General features: G+C 40.3%; 2 protein-coding genes across 2 annotated transcripts; one reads left to right on the forward strand and one right to left on the reverse strand.

The window, feature by feature from the left end:
- On the reverse strand, positions 1978-10723 carry LOC109819814 (putative methylesterase 11, chloroplastic). Its single transcript, XM_020385730.1, is given in 8 exon segments — positions 1978-2543; positions 2870-3001; positions 5899-6042; positions 7654-7890; positions 10089-10210; positions 10213-10261; positions 10264-10298; positions 10301-10723. Coding segments are annotated over 8 exon segments (1164 nt in total). The 5' UTR covers positions 10443-10723; the 3' UTR covers positions 1978-2240.
- Positions 12339-17082, forward strand: LOC109821415. Its single transcript, XM_020387601.1, has 7 exons — positions 12339-13362; positions 14650-14729; positions 14818-15539; positions 15609-15696; positions 15796-16206; positions 16300-16645; positions 16946-17082. Exons 1-7 carry the CDS (start codon positions 12339-12341, stop codon positions 17080-17082), a joined length of 2808 nt encoding a protein of 935 aa, XP_020243190.1.

A 17092-nucleotide genomic window follows, 5' to 3' on the forward strand; every position in this document is an offset into this window, starting at 1 on the left:
TCTCCCCTCCTCCGCTGCTCACTCCACGGCGCATCCCTTCTCTTTTTTACTGTGTCTCAAAAGTTCCCGAAGCTAGAAATTAGGAGGCATTACATACAAAGATGGCGTTTTTAAGCAGGTTTTGGTCCAAAAAGATGCAAAATTAGGGTTTTTTTCCCCCTATCAAGATCTGGTGATATTGAAACTCGATAATAATACATCGCGTCGCGTCGCGTCGCAATTGCATTACAACGAAGAAAAGAGAAATATAGCAGACATTGATGAATCTAGGGTTAGGGTTTTGCGTACCTACCTGCGGTAATCAGATCCCAAGGAGGAAAGAGGGGGAGGGGTGTGGAGATCACGAGGGACGGGCGAAGAAACGCTTTAAATAGTGACACAGGGACGTGGGAGTATACACGCATCTTTTCCGCACCGTGTCTTGCGGAAAACCCAGTCTAGAAACGTTGGGTCCACTCTTGATGTTTGTAGCTGGGTGGCAACGTTTGAGTTTTTTTTTTTTTCTCTTTTTTTGCAGATAGTATTTTGATATAATTCCCTCGTAATCTTTATATTTTGATATTAACCCCCCAAATCACTTCCCTTCTGTCAGTTTTGAAGTGTTATAAAAATCCCAAATCCCTGGTTAAGTTTAGACTAATCATTAATAGGTAATTACCTTGTTGCCCCTCCTCCCCCTCTCTACTGAACCCGTGATTTCCTCTAAAAAAAGATTTTTATACGATTTTTTGCTATTTCTTGTTGTAATCATTGAAATGCAGGGTTTCATTCGGAGATTGGAGTAATTTCTTCATCATCAGCTTTCCCTTGTTTTAGTCGTAGAATGGAGGGGAGTGCTGAGAATCTGAGATGCAATCGCCTTCCTCGTTCAATTCCTGTTCAGAAAATGTAGATGGTACAAAATATTGTTGTTAATTCTTTGATGGGCAGAGAGGAAAAGAGCTTACGAGGGGAGGGGAAGGAAAGGAAAGTTAAATAATTGAAAGAAAATATAGAGAAGCAGAGAGAAAATATAAAATATTATTTGAGAGTTTAGTAAGGATGAATGAAAGTAAACTTAGCTCACATTGTTTGGGAGTTCTAAGGAAGGGAGGGGAAGCGAAGTGAATATATATATGTAAAGTTATACAAATACCCTTATATATTTTTAAGATACATTGTCAGCTAATAAATTATAAGGGTAAAATTATATTCCCATCTTGTAAAAATTTACACCGATTTTCTTTACTCCCTCTACCGCCAAATTTGGGGGGGAGGAAAATATTATTAAATTTCACTTTCCCTTCCATCCTTTAACCCCTCAAAAGAATTCCGAAACAAAGGTTTTATCAAATTTCGCCTTCCTCTAAACCCCATCCAAACACTACACTGTAAAGTACACGACCTCCCTTGTCAATGTTCTGCAAACTTTCCAACTGGGATTTCAGGGAGATTTTAGCAGTAAAGTGACATTCATGACCCCTTCAGAGGGTTGACTGTTATGTACATATTATTTACCCATTTGAGTGAGCGTCGTTCTAAAGAGTCTGTTTGTGACGTGCTGGTTTGCAACCTGGGTTGAGTAGGTTCTCTCGGTCTGAATGCAGATGAGGTACGTTTTCTTTACATTCATCGGCTGCCACGCAACAACACATTATTTACCAACTTATCTCGCGTTAACCGTAGCATTTGATACTACAAGCCATACTCATGTTAAGGTTCTTGAATGCAATCTATGTGCAAGCCATACGCATGCTAAGCTATTGTTCTCTTGTAAATGTTAAGCTGATCAGCCTTTCTAGAAGAGAAAACGCTTTATCCTTTCACCCGTGGAAGAGAGGTGGAGTGTTTTCCTTTGGAGGCGACATTTAACCACGAAGCCCGTGATTATTACTGACAAACAAACAAAAGGCACTTTATCAGCTAATAGCAAGTATATACGACTTACAGATGCATTTGCACACAGCGTTTCGGTTCTGTCATCCTTGGGTAGTACCGTGGTGAAAAATATCATATACAGTGTGGTTTCCATTGTTGGGTATAACAAGATTTACCAGTAAACATAAAAGAGAACAGTAGGCACCGTATGATAACAAATCCAGGACATAATCTATCACAAAATCTTTGGAGTGAAGCATGAATCGTGAATACGTATGGGTTAGAACACCAAGCAGCAGCGGAAAATGCGAGAGGATACACGCTCCCTGAGACTGACCATGTTGAAGGGGCTAATTTCGGTTATAATGTTATGTGTATCTGTATCATTCAGCCGTAGCTTGCTGAACTTGGTTTGTAGGGATCCCGGCAATCTCTACCAAGAGCTTGTGTAAAGCTTGGGGTTTTGAGAAGAAGGGGGAATGATCAGAGCCTTTGAGCCGGAAAACCTTTTCTGGGGGATTCGACTCGCACATGCTCTGCTGTAAAGGAAGGGGTAGTCCGTTATCTTCACTAGTCTCAATATAGAATCTCCTAACCGAACCATACTTTTCCTCTGTAAGTGAGAGCTTCTCGAGCACTGGGGCAAAGGGGATAGGCCTCATAGAAACTGAGGCCAATGCGATATCCTTCATAACATGTATTTTAAAAAACAGTTAGTAAGCAAAACTTGAATAGTGCATTACTAAGATAATTACATAATTATTTGTATAGCCATCCTTTTTGAAATTGATCGTGCAGTAAATAATTTTAAACAGAGATGTCAAATAAAACTCAAGTTAAAATATTGATGTTCAAACAATTCAGGTTGGTTGTTTATATGGATCTACATGGTCAAATGGTATAATTTCCTGCAATTACAAGAATATATATGCAAACACATCAAGACACAAGTTGCTACATAGTAAACTAGAAGGAAGCAGTTTGAAAGTGCACATATGAATGAAAAACATACCTTGACAGGGCTTTGATTAAACAGCAGGTCTTTCAACAATGACTTGTCAAGGTCGATAGCTGTAGGGGGGTGATCATTTCCATTGGCATATAAGAAAAGCTGAGCCTGCCTCATTAAATCACTTGTCCCGTCCTAAATTATGACAGCAAACAAGCTTAGGATCAATAATATTTCAGTTCAATAGGGGGGAAAACAATAAGATATCCGCATGGCTAACTTATCCCTAAAGATGATCAAAGCATCCGAGTTTCCTCAGTGTGAGGACCCCTTAAAGAACGGATATTCTCGCTCCTTAAAAATTCTGAATTCTTCAAGGTTAACTCTGGATCACGCATCAGGTGTAATATTTTCTTGTTGAATGGTTTCTTGTTCAGTTAATAAGAGCTCTATATTTCTGTGCTGAATAACTTCACACGTGCCCAATCAACTATGTTATGTGGTTTTAGAATTTCCTTCATGACAAAATTAGCAATTAGCATTATAGGCTACAGGATTGAGTGAGTCATAATAACCAATCCAGATTCTGGATTAAATACCACTTTAAAAGATATCCTATCAGATTGTGTATGGTTTTTGAATGTCAACAAATTTGGTCGTAGGATTTGGAAACACAAAATTAAACTGTACATTCAAGTCAAAGAGAAGATGCAGCATTCAAATCCAAATCTAACTGATTCCTTCATCAAAGGATTGCCAAAGTTAGGAAGATAAGTTTTAAATTTAAGTACCTTCGTTCATAAAATTATTATGCTGTTCATAAAACTATAAACTATTACATTTTGCAAATCATATATTACCTTTGTTCATAAAAAGTGTTATCTTTGTTCAATAAACTGTTAACTTTTATGTTTGCCCAGTGTACATTATGAAACGTCACTTTTGTTCATAAAAATATTACTAGAACATAACATGTTACCTTTATTCATAAATAGTTGCCTCGGTTCATAATCATATTACTTCCATTCACTAAGATGTTACCTTTTATGTTTCCTACTTACTACAGTATAAAATGGAGCTCTCCCTTTGTTTGTGGGCAAGGCGGTGAGGAACGATGAGGAGAGAGAGGATATTTTAACTGGAGATAGGCGGTGGGGGACGAAGACAACGGCAGAGAAGGATAGACAACAGAGAAGAAGAAAGAGAGGCGGGGTAGAGGAGAGGCCGCGCTGGAGGAGAATAGACGATTGAGAAGAAGAAAAAGAAGCTGTAAGGGGTGGAGGAGGAGGAGCGGCGGTGTGAAGGAGAGACGATGGTAGAGGAGAATGCGGCGCAGAGGAGAGATGATGAGTGGAGAGAGACGAGAGAAGTAGAGGATGAGGCTAAATGGTATTTTAGGGCACATAAGTGGTAGGGGGTTAAAGCATGAGGAAAAAGTCAAGGGGCGGAGGCTTGATTCCTTTTACTTCCATTCACTAAGATGTTACCTTTTATGTTTCCTACTTACTACAGTATAAAATGGAGCTCTCCCTTTGTTTGTGGGCAAGGCGGTGAGGAACGATGAGGAGAGAGAGGATATTTTAACTGGAGATAGGCGGTGGGGGACGAAGACAACGGCAGAGAAGGATAGACAACAGAGAAGAAGAAAGAGAGGCGGGGTAGAGGAGAGGCCGCGCTGGAGGAGAATAGACGATTGAGAAGAAGAAAAAGAAGCTGTAAGGGGTGGAGGAGGAGGAGCGGCGGTGTGAAGGAGAGACGATGGTAGAGGAGAATGCGGCGCAGAGGAGAGATGATGAGTGGAGAGAGACGAGAGAAGTAGAGGATGAGGCTAAATGGTATTTTAGGGCACATAAGTGGTAGGGGGTTAAAGCATGAGGAAAAAGTCAAGGGGCGGAGGCTTGATTCCTTTTACTTCCATTCACTAAGATGTTACCTTTTATGTTTCCTACTTACTACAGTATAAAATGGAGCTCTCCCTTTGTTTGTGGGCAAGGCGGTGAGGAACGATGAGGAGAGAGAGGATATTTTAACTGGAGATAGGCGGTGGGGGACGAAGACAACGGCAGAGAAGGATAGACAACAGAGAAGAAGAAAGAGAGGCGGGGTAGAGGAGAGGCCGCGCTGGAGGAGAATAGACGATTGAGAAGAAGAAAAAGAAGCTGTAAGGGGTGGAGGAGGAGGAGCGGCGGTGTGAAGGAGAGACGATGGTAGAGGAGAATGCGGCGCAGAGGAGAGATGATGAGTGGAGAGAGACGAGAGAAGTAGAGGATGAGGCTAAATGGTATTTTAGGGCACATAAGTGGTAGGGGGTTAAAGCATGAGGAAAAAGTCAAGGGGCGGAGGCTTGATTCCTTTTTCATGGGGGGCTAAAGCAAATTTCCTTTTTGTTCATGTGGGCCCTCCTCAAGCTTATTTTCTAGAAAATTTTAGCAATGTGTGAAATATCACAACACGAGAGATCCAACTCATCGAGGTGTCAATCCCGACTTTAGTTGGTATAAATTTTCCATTACACAAGGGTGAATTATTTTTAACTTGGTAATTCACCATAAGCATGTGTATGCAAATGTTCATGGCATACATAGTATATGATACTCTTAAATCTTATTATTTCCCAGCTGTTAATCAAGATGGTGCTTTGGGCATTGTCAGTCGTCCGAATAGGTGTTCCAAACCAAAATGGTGATTTGGGCATTGCCAGCCACCCGAATAGCTGTGCCTAATAACCACAGACCAAAGAAAATCTCAAAGAAGTGAATGCTTCCGAAAAATTCTAACCAATGCAATAAAAGGTTTTCATTGCTTTAGTCTCGAGTAGCTGTCAGTTAGCATGTTGATGCATGAACTTAAAGTTTCTCATATGTATCTTTTTAACAGGGATGTAATTTGCTATCTAGATCAGGATAATGTGTGGATCACCGACTAAGATAACCCCACCATGCACTATGTCAAGTGAGAGGCTAGAGTAAATACCAGGTGTGAGTAATATATACTATTGCTAATCATGATTACTAGGTATAAAATATGTTTTACTCTCTTGTTTTTATCAGGACCGATTCACTCTGGGTAAAGGCCATTAATAAGGAGCATACCTGCTGAGAGAACATGTCAAGAGTACTCTGCCCATCTGTCAGCATAGCTGCAGTAACGAAAACAGCTTTGGCTACCTTGGATGGGAAGACCTCCATAGCATAAGATATGCATGCACCACCAAAATCATGTCCCACCAAAATAACCTACGAAAATAAACAAAAGAAAATTTCCAAACATAATTCAGTATAAGCATGAAAATGAAAATTGGTTGACCATATCTAATACATCTGGCTCTTTCACAGACACTAAAATTTTGATTTGTGATGAAAATTTTAAGAAATGCAATATCCCTCATTGAGGTCATGGAAAATATATACGAAATTCTAATTCCTACCGAGGAAATTAATTTTGTCGGAACCTAAGAGAAAGGACAGTGAATAGAAAGAATTCCAATGTTCCAGCATCCGATATGATGGATAATGATAGGGGTGATAGTGGTTATAGAGGTCTCATGGTTGTTGACAAAGTATCAGAAAAGTCAGTCTTCAGTTATAACCTCACTATCCGGAATTTCAAAAGTGTTTGTGTATCTCCATGCCCCTACCTTTTCAAGCAAGTGATGTTTACATCAGAGGTTTTCATTTGGGTCAAAGACCCACACGAGGAAGATCATTAAGTGTTAAAAGTTGCTTTATATACATTATTAGCATACAATTCATAAGTCTAAGCTTTTTAAGAATATTACTCCATTACTTATGTGACAATGAAGTAACAAGTTTTAGTCAACAGGATTATGTAAATATAACCCATGTGTTTTATTTTATTTTTTAATGCTAAAATGTATCACCTGGTGCCCATTAAAGCTGAATGGGAACTGGCAGTTATCACAGTGAATCCATGGAGCTTAGATCAGGCATATACAAAATTGCATGCCGTTTAATTTAAGGATGCATATTTGTAGTTTATGCCAATCTTCTAAAACAAAACAATAACAAGATATACAGGTCATTTTGTGACTTGTTACACAACAATAAAGTTTTCATCCCAATCTTAAGGTTGGACAAATGAGTTCTTTTTCTACATTCAGCTTTTTTAACAGTCATCTTTTCTGTTGCAGCAACAATTATAATATCCTTTCTTTTAGTGCATGCATCCGTCTTTGTTTTTTCAGGTTTAAGTTTCTGATTAGTTTTTATGCTCCGTAGCAGGCTAGAGACATTGAATTAAACCTTCCAAGATCTGTAGAGAACAACTCTCAAGTCTCAACATCATTGTGACCCTAGGCTCAGGACCAATGGTAAGGGCAATACTAAACCATGAGCATTTGTTTTCATAAGAGAAAAAATGCAATACGAGGAATATCAAGAAGAAAAGGAGAAGTCCGAAAGGGCAACAAGGCTACTAGGCAATTATGATACTGACTTCATAGTTATAGCTTGCAGCATCGGAAATCAACTGCTATATGTGAACAAGAGCTGAATTATTTAACAATCTGTAATCTGCCTCATCCTAGAAACATTTGTGTTATTTTCCATGAACATTTTTTCTTTATAGCTAGACCTCCTGTCACTGTCTTCATAAATTAACCTGCATGGTTCACTATATAAATAGATAAAAGTTACCTGCTACATAAAGACAGAGCTGTAGCACTCGTTCTACATAGGATAAAATAAGGCGATAAATGAATTCATCCTAGTGATTTGCTATGACAACAATAGAAAAGCAATCTTTGTTAAGACAAAATGGTCTGAACTCATTCAGCTGATAGGATATAATAACAACAATCGACTTAATATGGATAAAACATAACCTACCTTCTCTCCGTCCCCAAGCTTCTCAAGGAAAATAGTGAGTGGCTTCACATATTGTGCTAGACTTGTAATGTTGTTTGTATCAAAGGAGTGAATTCCGGACCCAGTCAGGTCAATGGCATTGACCTTAAATCCATTATCTTCTAGAAGAGCTATAGTTTTATACCAGCACCAAGCACCAAAACCACCTCCATGAATGAGAACAAAATGGTTGGTTTCCAAATTATCAACCTTTTCTTCCTGTCAATATCAAAAAACAAACATGTAAAAATTTAGGAACATTAACAGCAAAGATTGCAGTGCCCGGATAATCATGACTATTACAACATATACAATTATGTCCAAAGAGCTTAGGTTTAATGGACAAGAATAAAATGGAAGCTCATTGACTCCATCAGGTGCTGTAATTCTATTCCATTATATTAAAAGGCAATTCACTAGACTACGATGTGGACTTCAAGAAACAATGCATCGGCAATTGTTTATAAAATTAAAAAGGGTCTAATGATTGTGAGAGTTTGATTGCACCAAGCATATCACATAAATGGACAAGAATAGACAGTGTTGTATATATTTTTGTTTAGGAGTCCAAATTTTGCGTGACCAGTTTTTGCTTGGCCCCAGTATGATCCGATTCTCATTATTCCACCTAAACAAAATGGAGAACGTAACCCACCTAATCAATAGAAGAATCTGACTATAAAATAAAGATGTGCATAATATAATTACATTAGGCCTCCATCACGTATGTACACCCTTCAAGGTCAAATAAATAGAAAACTCAAAACAAAATAATATACCTAAACCAAGATAGGATGAGATATTTAGTCATAAACTTTAGATGGCTGAATCATACTTCAACATCGCCTGCTATCAAAATACCTTCTCTATCTCAGACTCAAACAAGACTAAATTTCCTAGCCCCATTAAAATGGATCAATTATAACTTAAGATATAACCTTCTGCTAATTTACATCAATTCAAACAGAGAACGAAGGAAGAAGTTTAAAAAAGAAAAGTAACAATCACGGTGAAAAACACAAGCACGGTGAAAAACACATTCGCAAGATCGCATATTTGTAAGAAATTCTGCACTGCGCATCAAAGATAATGTAACAATCACGGTGAAAAACACAAGCACTCTTAAAAACATGCAAAATCAATAATATCACAATCCCACATCATGTGAACCAGTAGCAAGCTTAGGACAGAAACAATTATTATTGGTTAATGCTTGACATGCAAAGGTGAAAGGCCCATGTACACCACCTCCATGTCTACAGGACAACCCACTTAAGTAGTAATTACTATTTGTTAATCCTTAAAAATAGAAGATCAGCAACTAAAAATTTATATTCTTCAGCAAGTAAAAATTCTCATTGGATCTCGGTTGTTCTTAACAGCAATGGCTATTCATTTACGTCTTCGGGTAGCTCCACCAGATCTTCAACAAGTGGACATTACCTTTGACATAAAAATATGGTATTCTTTCTGTCAAATATCATCTAGATATAACATGTTGAATTCACCTTTTTCACTTCAGTCATTCATCTCTCCATAACTAAGTAAAAACACAGAAGTTTTAAAACTGCAAGATGTAATTCTCAGAATAATGGGAAAAAGAAAACAAAAGGTCAGACCTTCAGTCGTTTAAAGACATTTTCTAATATATCTCCTATTCTCTATAAACTTATGCTAAATGTTACACGTTCAATTTATTATCTTGGTTATCATGAAAGTACAAAAAATTGCATAAGAAATTGAAGCGCAAAATTAGTAAAGGCCCACAAAGGCCAGCTGTTAACTAATTAGAGCAGTAAGTTGATATCTAAGAAACACCATGTGGAACTAAATCCTGCCCTCAGAAGGCAAGATACCAATGCCAATTAAAGAATAAGTCAAGTAACTAAGATAAGCATACATATCATGTGAATCCAAAACCACTTCTTTTTTAGTATCCAAGTGATGATGAACGCCAGAAACAAGACACTCAGATCCTAATCTCACGCCACAAATCAAATACTTTATTAAACATCAAAAAAAAAAAAAGAGAATCTACACCTTTTAAAAATTACTAAAATCACCTACTTCAGGATTAGTTACAACCGAACGTATAACGGGCTAAATATCAAACCCTCAATTTTGGACTATCATCACATAACCCCACATAATTTTCAAAATATCAAATCAAATACTTTATTAAACAGCCTCAATTTAATTAACGCTGTTTAGAAGGTTTCCTGATAAAATCTTAAACTTAAAGGGGTCTTTTCTGATAACCCGTAAGCCCGTAAGGGGGTTTTCCTGATATTTTGAAAGGTAAGGGGGTTATCTAATAATCATCATCTTAGCCGAGTAAAATCCAGGCCCCACATCTATGAAAAAGAAAAGGACGAGGAAAATCGAACAAGGAACAAAATCAAATAAACATCTTTGACCTGATTAACGAGCTGATGTGGCTCCACGATGGGATCCGTCAGTGCACTCGCCCGAGAGCTGGAGCTCCTCGGCAGCCCCTGCTTCTTCCCGCCACTTCCCGTCGGATACCTCAGCGACGACGACGATCGAACGGCGGAACGACGCCTACTCCGCCCCCGCCGTTCTGCTGGGGATCAAGATCGCGGCGGCCGCAGCCAGGGCCTGGTCGTGATCAAAGACTCCTCCTTGCTGTTTGATCTCCATCTGCTGCTCGATCCGAGACCCGAATTGGGGTTGGAGCTCGAGCTGCGGCGGCGAGGGGATGAGCGTGAGGTCTCCGCCGGCGACGGGACTCCTCGGCGTCGGAGAGGCATGAGAGTAGGGACCCCATCACCTCCTCCGCATGAGAGTTTGGCTTTTTAGGGTTAGGGTTCTGAGACAATGAGAAACTTTTGTTCCACTTTTGCCTTTTTTTTTTCCTCCCCCTTTTTTCTTGGTCGGTGGGGAAACGAGGAGGTGGAAGTTAATAGGTAACAGAGAGACGGGAGCGAGGAGGGAGAAGACGCTTTGTTGTTTTGTTATGCGGTAGCGGTTTTGAGAAAGAGGCTGGAGTCAGCTGGTAATTTCGAGATTGCCCTTTCACATGTTAAAACAATTATATATAATAGAGTAATTATTGCGAACCCCTCAAGTTTGGTCACTTTTTATTGGACCCCTAAGCGCTATTTTCTTATGAACAAATTTTCACTGTAGCCTGATTTTAATTTTTTATTATCAAAATCGACTGTGTATCCTTTTATTTACTGAAATCGACCGGTTTTCTCGCCACGTCAGCGTCGTGGCGAGAAAGCTGGTCGATTAATTTTTAATCGTCTTCGTAAACAGTCGGGTTTGGCAACCCCGACTGTTTAGTCCATCGCCTGTTAAGAGGTTAACTAAATGGTCGGGGTTGGGAACCCCGACCATTTAGTGAAGCTGTTAGCGGGCGCTGAACTAAACAGTCGGGGTTGCCAACCCCGACTGTTTACGAAGACGATTAAAAATTAATCGACCAGCTTTCTCGCCACGACGCTGACGTGGCGAGAAAACCGGTCGATTTCAGTAAATAAAACGACCATTTAGCAGAGCCCAGCCAGCACTGGGTTAGCCAGGGACGAAATGGTCGGGGTTGGGAACCCCGACCATTTCGTAAGAGACCTATTTCGAAATGGTCGGGGTTCCCAACCCCGACCATTTAGCAGAGCCCAGCCAGCACTGGGTTAGCCAGGGACGAAATGGTCGGGGTTGGGAACCCCGACCATTTCGTAAGAGACCTATTTCGGGTCGGGGGCCAACCCCGAAAGTAGTCGGGTTTGGGAAACCCGACTACTTATTCTGGGTCCCCACCACCGTATAAAAGCCACCGCAACCCCCTTTCCCCGATCCCATCTCATTTCTCCGCCTCTCTCTTCTCTCTCTTCCGTCTGTTCTCCCAAAACCAGCTTCAGATCTCAATTTTGAGCTCGTTTCTTCGGCGGAACTTCAAATCAAAAGTTATCTTAAACGTATATTGGTAATTTCTTCTACTCCTCTCCTCTTTTAACTTGTAGAAATGTAGGATTTTTTTCTTAAAAATAATTTGCTAGGGTTTTCATTCATAAATGAATTTCGTGGGCTAGATTTATCTGTGAAATTCGTTTGTATGATGATTATTATCGATGTAATTAACTTTTAGGGCATATAATGTTCAATTGTTCAATTTTAGGGTTTAGGATTTACAATTTGGGAATTAGGGTTTTTGGTTGAAATTATGTGAGATTATTTGCATATTAATTTAATTTTTTATATTTAAATGATATAATTTTCTTTTGAATAGGTTGAACAATATGATGTTTATTGTTTGTTCTTATGGTGGGCAAATTAATTATGGGATGAATAATATGCCAATGTACGTCGGAGGGGTAACGACGCCATTAATGATCTCGGAATCATATAGTTACTACGACTTGGTTATGGAATTACACCGAGTTACGGAAATTGACCCACGAGAATACCGACTGAAAATTATATGCAATTGGCCCATAGCTATTGATAGAACATCCGCAGTGGAGATCTCGAACGATTATCATATGAGTATTATGTTTAAATTGGGCAAGTCGCAACAAACGGTAGAATTGTTTATTGAAAAGTTACCACATAATCCGTGCCAAATATTCAAACCTCCAGGAGAATTCTCACGCATGTTAGATATGAGAGTTAATTCCGATGGGTTTCTTTCTTCTTCGAATGAAATGGAGCGGGCTCAATTCGGTGGAACGTCAAATGTCATGAATAACGAAGTCTCTTATGGAAATATGGGGCCGTTAAGTAGGGCATCAATCGAAGAGGATGAAAGAAGCAATGACTCGGGAGGTGAAGAACAATATAGTGCACCAGTTGATAGTATGCAATTTGTTACCCAAGATGTCGAAGATAATCCGGAATGGCCTGATGAGGCTTACGTTAATAATGACTACGTTGAGTATGAAGAACCACCCCCCGACGAGTTTGAAGATGATGAGTGGATTCGTTCTTCCACAGTAAAAGATATGTGCATCGGTGAAAGTTCAACTCGTAGAGGAGATGATGACGCCCCCTTTAAAGTTGGTGATTTATTCGAGACTAAAGACCAATTGGTTGATGCTATTCGTGAATACTCTTTCGAAAAGAATTTCAAGTTCAAGCAAGTTAAAAGCAATCGCACAAGTTATGATGCAATATGTTTTATGAACACACAAAGAACAGGTCTGACCGAGGGAAATGAAGCTGATTACTCATGTCCTTGGAAGTTATATGCATTTGCAGGAAAGAAACACAATTTTCAATTTAGGATCAGTGAATACTGCGGTGTTCACACATGTGTCAATCCAATATTAGAGCAAGATCACAGTGGTGCATCTGCCTCTTACATAGCGCGGTTGATTATGCCAAAATTAAGGAAGAAGCTTGATCTAACGCCCGATAATATAATTGAGAAAGTGCTTGATACCAAGTTCATTAAAATCTCGTATATTAAAGCATGGAATGCAAGAAGAATTGCGATGACAAAAATATTTGGTGATTGGGACAAGTCTTACGCGACACTAGCTCAATATCTTGATGCGATCAAAAGAAGTAATCCTGGATCTGAATACAAACTCATAACCAAAGAGATCGATCCGGGAGTTCATCAATTCACCTCCGTTTTTTGGGTATTTGGGCCTTCTATTGAGGGGTTTAAATTTTGTCGGCCTATTCTTAGCATTGATGGCACACACTTATACGGTAAATACAAGGGTGTACTGCTTGTTGCTACAGGAGTTGATGCAGATGGTGGCTTATTTCCTTTGGCCTTCGCCGTTGTGGAGGTCGAGAACAGTGAAAATTGGGAGTGGTTTTTTTCTTGCATTCAATTATATATTTTTAATGTGTTGCCTCCTAGAAAAATTACTTTCATATCTGATAGGATGAAAGGTATTCCAAAAGCATTGTGGAGGAGATTTGGCTCTCATCACCATCATCGCTATTGCTTACGACACATTAGAGCTAACTTCAAAAAGAGCTTTAGTCAGATTCATTTACAAAACCTTCTGTGGCAAGCGGGTTGTACGCCGGAAACATATGTGTATGATCGGATACGCGATCAAATCAAGGCAACATCTCAAGCTGCACATGATTGGATTGAGAGAAGTCTGGGCAGTGATTACGTCGACCGGTGGGCACTCAGTAAAGATGGAGGGAATCGGTTCTGCATGATGACAACCAATTGTTCTGAAAGCTTCAACGGGGTACTTAAGGGGGCTCGGGCAATGCCCATACAGGCGTTGGTTGCGAGGACATTTTATAGGCTCAATTACTATTTTGTCAAGCGGCGAGAGGATGGAGCAATGTGGGCCTCGTTCTTGACACCAAAAAATGAGGCGATTTTAGAGGCTCGAGTTAAGCAGGCGAGAGGCACGAAGATTGTTAGATTTGCTGTAGATGAATGGGAGGTTACAGACAAACATGGTCACAATTACACCGTCAATTTGGGAGGTGCACATTGCACATGCACCTGTAACATACCAGAATTGCAAAAATTGCCTTGTCCACATGTCATAGCGGTTACGTCCAAGCAATCGGGGGGTGCAAATATTTCGTATTACACATACGCTTCTGAGTGGTATCAATCAAGCAACTATAGAGAGGCATATAAGCAGTGTTTCCACCCCGTACATGATAGTCGTTATTGGCCACACTATAACGGGCCGCATGTGGTGCCTCCAAGCTATAAGAGACAAGCCGGACGCCCACGATCAGTACGCTTAAAAGGTACTATGGATGAAGGCCGGGAAGGAGCTCCGAAAAAAAATAGATGTGGATATTGCAGACAAGCCGGGCATAGAAGATCTCATTGCCCGACCAATCCAAATAGATAGCAATTAATGGGTACAATTTTATACATTTGTAAATCAATGCTTATAGTAAAATCAATGCTTATAGTCAAACAATGCTTATAAATCAATGCTTATAGTAAAATCAATTTTTTTCTAACTCAATTATAGATCAATTAATGTATCATCGTTATATGTGCAGATATTTCAGTTATGGAGGCGGGTCCATTGACACGTGATGTTCTTTATGACCAAGAGCGCCACCGATCCGCGAAGATAGACGCTGGGGAGGTAAAGTGCAATTTTATTATTTTCAATTATATATAAATTTCAATGTAGTTGATTGTTACTGAACATTTGCACTGTTTACTACATGCAGGCCCCGAGTATTACTATTGTCGATCATACCCGTGCACATTCTAGCTGGGAGTTGACGGATCCACAGATACAATATTATGTGCGTCAAGCCGGCTTTTTTGAGTGTTCACAAATTAAATGGGTAAGACTTGATTGGGCACTTTTGACGGCATTGGTTGAACGATGGAGGCCCGAGACAAATACTTTCCATCTGCGCCAAGGAGAGGCGACGATTACCTTACAGGATGTTGGGGTTATACTTGGCCTCAGAGTAGATGGTGATGCAGTGACGGGCACCGATGACTTCCACTATGGCACTACGTGTGAAGAATTGTTGGGTCACACTCCTACAATGAAGGGGGGAAAGATCAAACTCGAATGGTTAAGGAATAACTTTCAGAATGTACCGATCGATGCGACTGATGAGATCATTAAGCGCTATGCCCGTGCATATATTTTACATATGATCGGTACTATTCTGTTTCCGGATTCCACTAAGGATTCCGTGCACGTGAGATGGTTACCGCTTCTTGGGGACCTAGAAGAGTGTGGAGAGTTATCTTGGGGGAGTGCAGTGTTAGCCTACTTGTATAGAGAGATGACGAAAATAGCACTCGTACAAAATAAAGAATTGAAGGGCTGCCTCACTTTGCTGCAGATATGGTCATGGGAGCGATTGCATATGGGAACACCTGATTTGAGGGAGGCCCGCGCTCTCGATGGGCATATTCCGTTAGGCTGCAGGTATTATTAAGATGCATGTAATTTTAGTGCTTTATTTCAATATATACTAACCCGTTGTATATAAAATAGATGGAATGTGTCCAGATCTTGGCAAACCTCTCCAAAGGGGCATGAAAACTTTTACAGAAATGAGCTTGATCAGATGGAGGATGAACAGGTATAAAAATTATAATATCTAAATATATTCAATTATGCGACCAATTGTTACCAATATCTAAATATATTCATTCAATATCTCATAATATCTTCTTTATAGGTCAAATGGATGCCCTACGAGCTAGTGTTGGAGTCACTACCGGATATTTGCCGAGAAGGTGAGGATGTATGGCGTGCTCGCGTCCCCCTTATATGCTTTGAGATTGTCGAAATGCACTTGCCTGACCGTGTGCTTCGACAATTTGGACTACGGCAACATATTCCAGCGCCTGTGGAGAGAATAGAGAGAGATCCAAGAAAAGGTGCACATCGTGCTAATTGGCAAATAATTCGCCAAAATTACATCCATAGGTGGGTTTTAAGGGAGGAACAGGTAGTGATGGAGAGGGCTGATGCACCTGACCTAGGTGTGTACCTACGGTGGTATTGGGGGATTACTCGCCGGTGGATATTTCAGGAAAACAAAGCCCCGAAGGAGTACATACCAAGAGGCCCAGTCGAGAGAGAGTTGGTAAGTGTATAAGAAAAATATACAATTATTTTCTGAGTTTTATTTTCTCACCATCCACTTGATAATAATTTTCTTTCGGTTTTTATTTTATAGGTACAAGAGCTCGAAGAGCTTTCCGGAATGGCACATGACGCATTGCGCACGACTACCGAGCAGGAGCCGAGGAACATGTTCCTTCGAATGATAAAAAAGATACGGTCGGCTCTTCAGAGGACGCGTCATGCAAGCCGTGATGGACGGGAGGAGCGACCAATTGAGTATGGGCGGCGACGTCGACGAGATCACACGGGGGCGGGATCAAGCTGTGCGCATGATGAAGCTGGCGGCTCACAGCAGACTCAGGCCGAATGTTCACAGGAGGTTCGAGACGACGCGGATAACATGCACTCCCAACTTCACACACAACCGGACGAGGAACTTATCCGAGCTCACGTCGAAGGTGATCGAGGAAGGGGGAGAGGAAGAAGAGGGAGAGGGAGAGGGAGAGGGAGAGGAAGAGGGAGGGGAAAGGGCATTGTTGAAATTTGTTAAGTTTCGATGCACTTGATAGGATGTTTGCGTTTGAGTTGCAATTTGGACTTGATATGTTGTTTGTGTTGCGATGGATTTGATATAATGTTAAGTTTGCGAATATGAATTGTACGTATTATATTTGTGTTTGTGATTGTATTGTGAATTGATAACAGGAGTATGATTGCATTTTAGCATGTGTTATTTGTGATTACATTTTGTACTACAGGAAGTATGAGTTTTCCAAGTAAATGTGGGCTGGAATGGGGTCTGCAAAATGGTCGGGGTTGGGAACCCCGACCATTTAGCAGAGCCCAGCAAGCATCAGCGACGAAATGGTCGGGGTTGCCAACCCCGACCATTTAGCAGAGCCCAG

This window comes from Asparagus officinalis, chromosome 8, assembly GCF_001876935.1.
Source record: "Asparagus officinalis chromosome 8, Aspof.V1, whole genome shotgun sequence".
NCBI lineage: Eukaryota > Viridiplantae > Streptophyta > Magnoliopsida > Asparagales > Asparagaceae > Asparagus > Asparagus officinalis.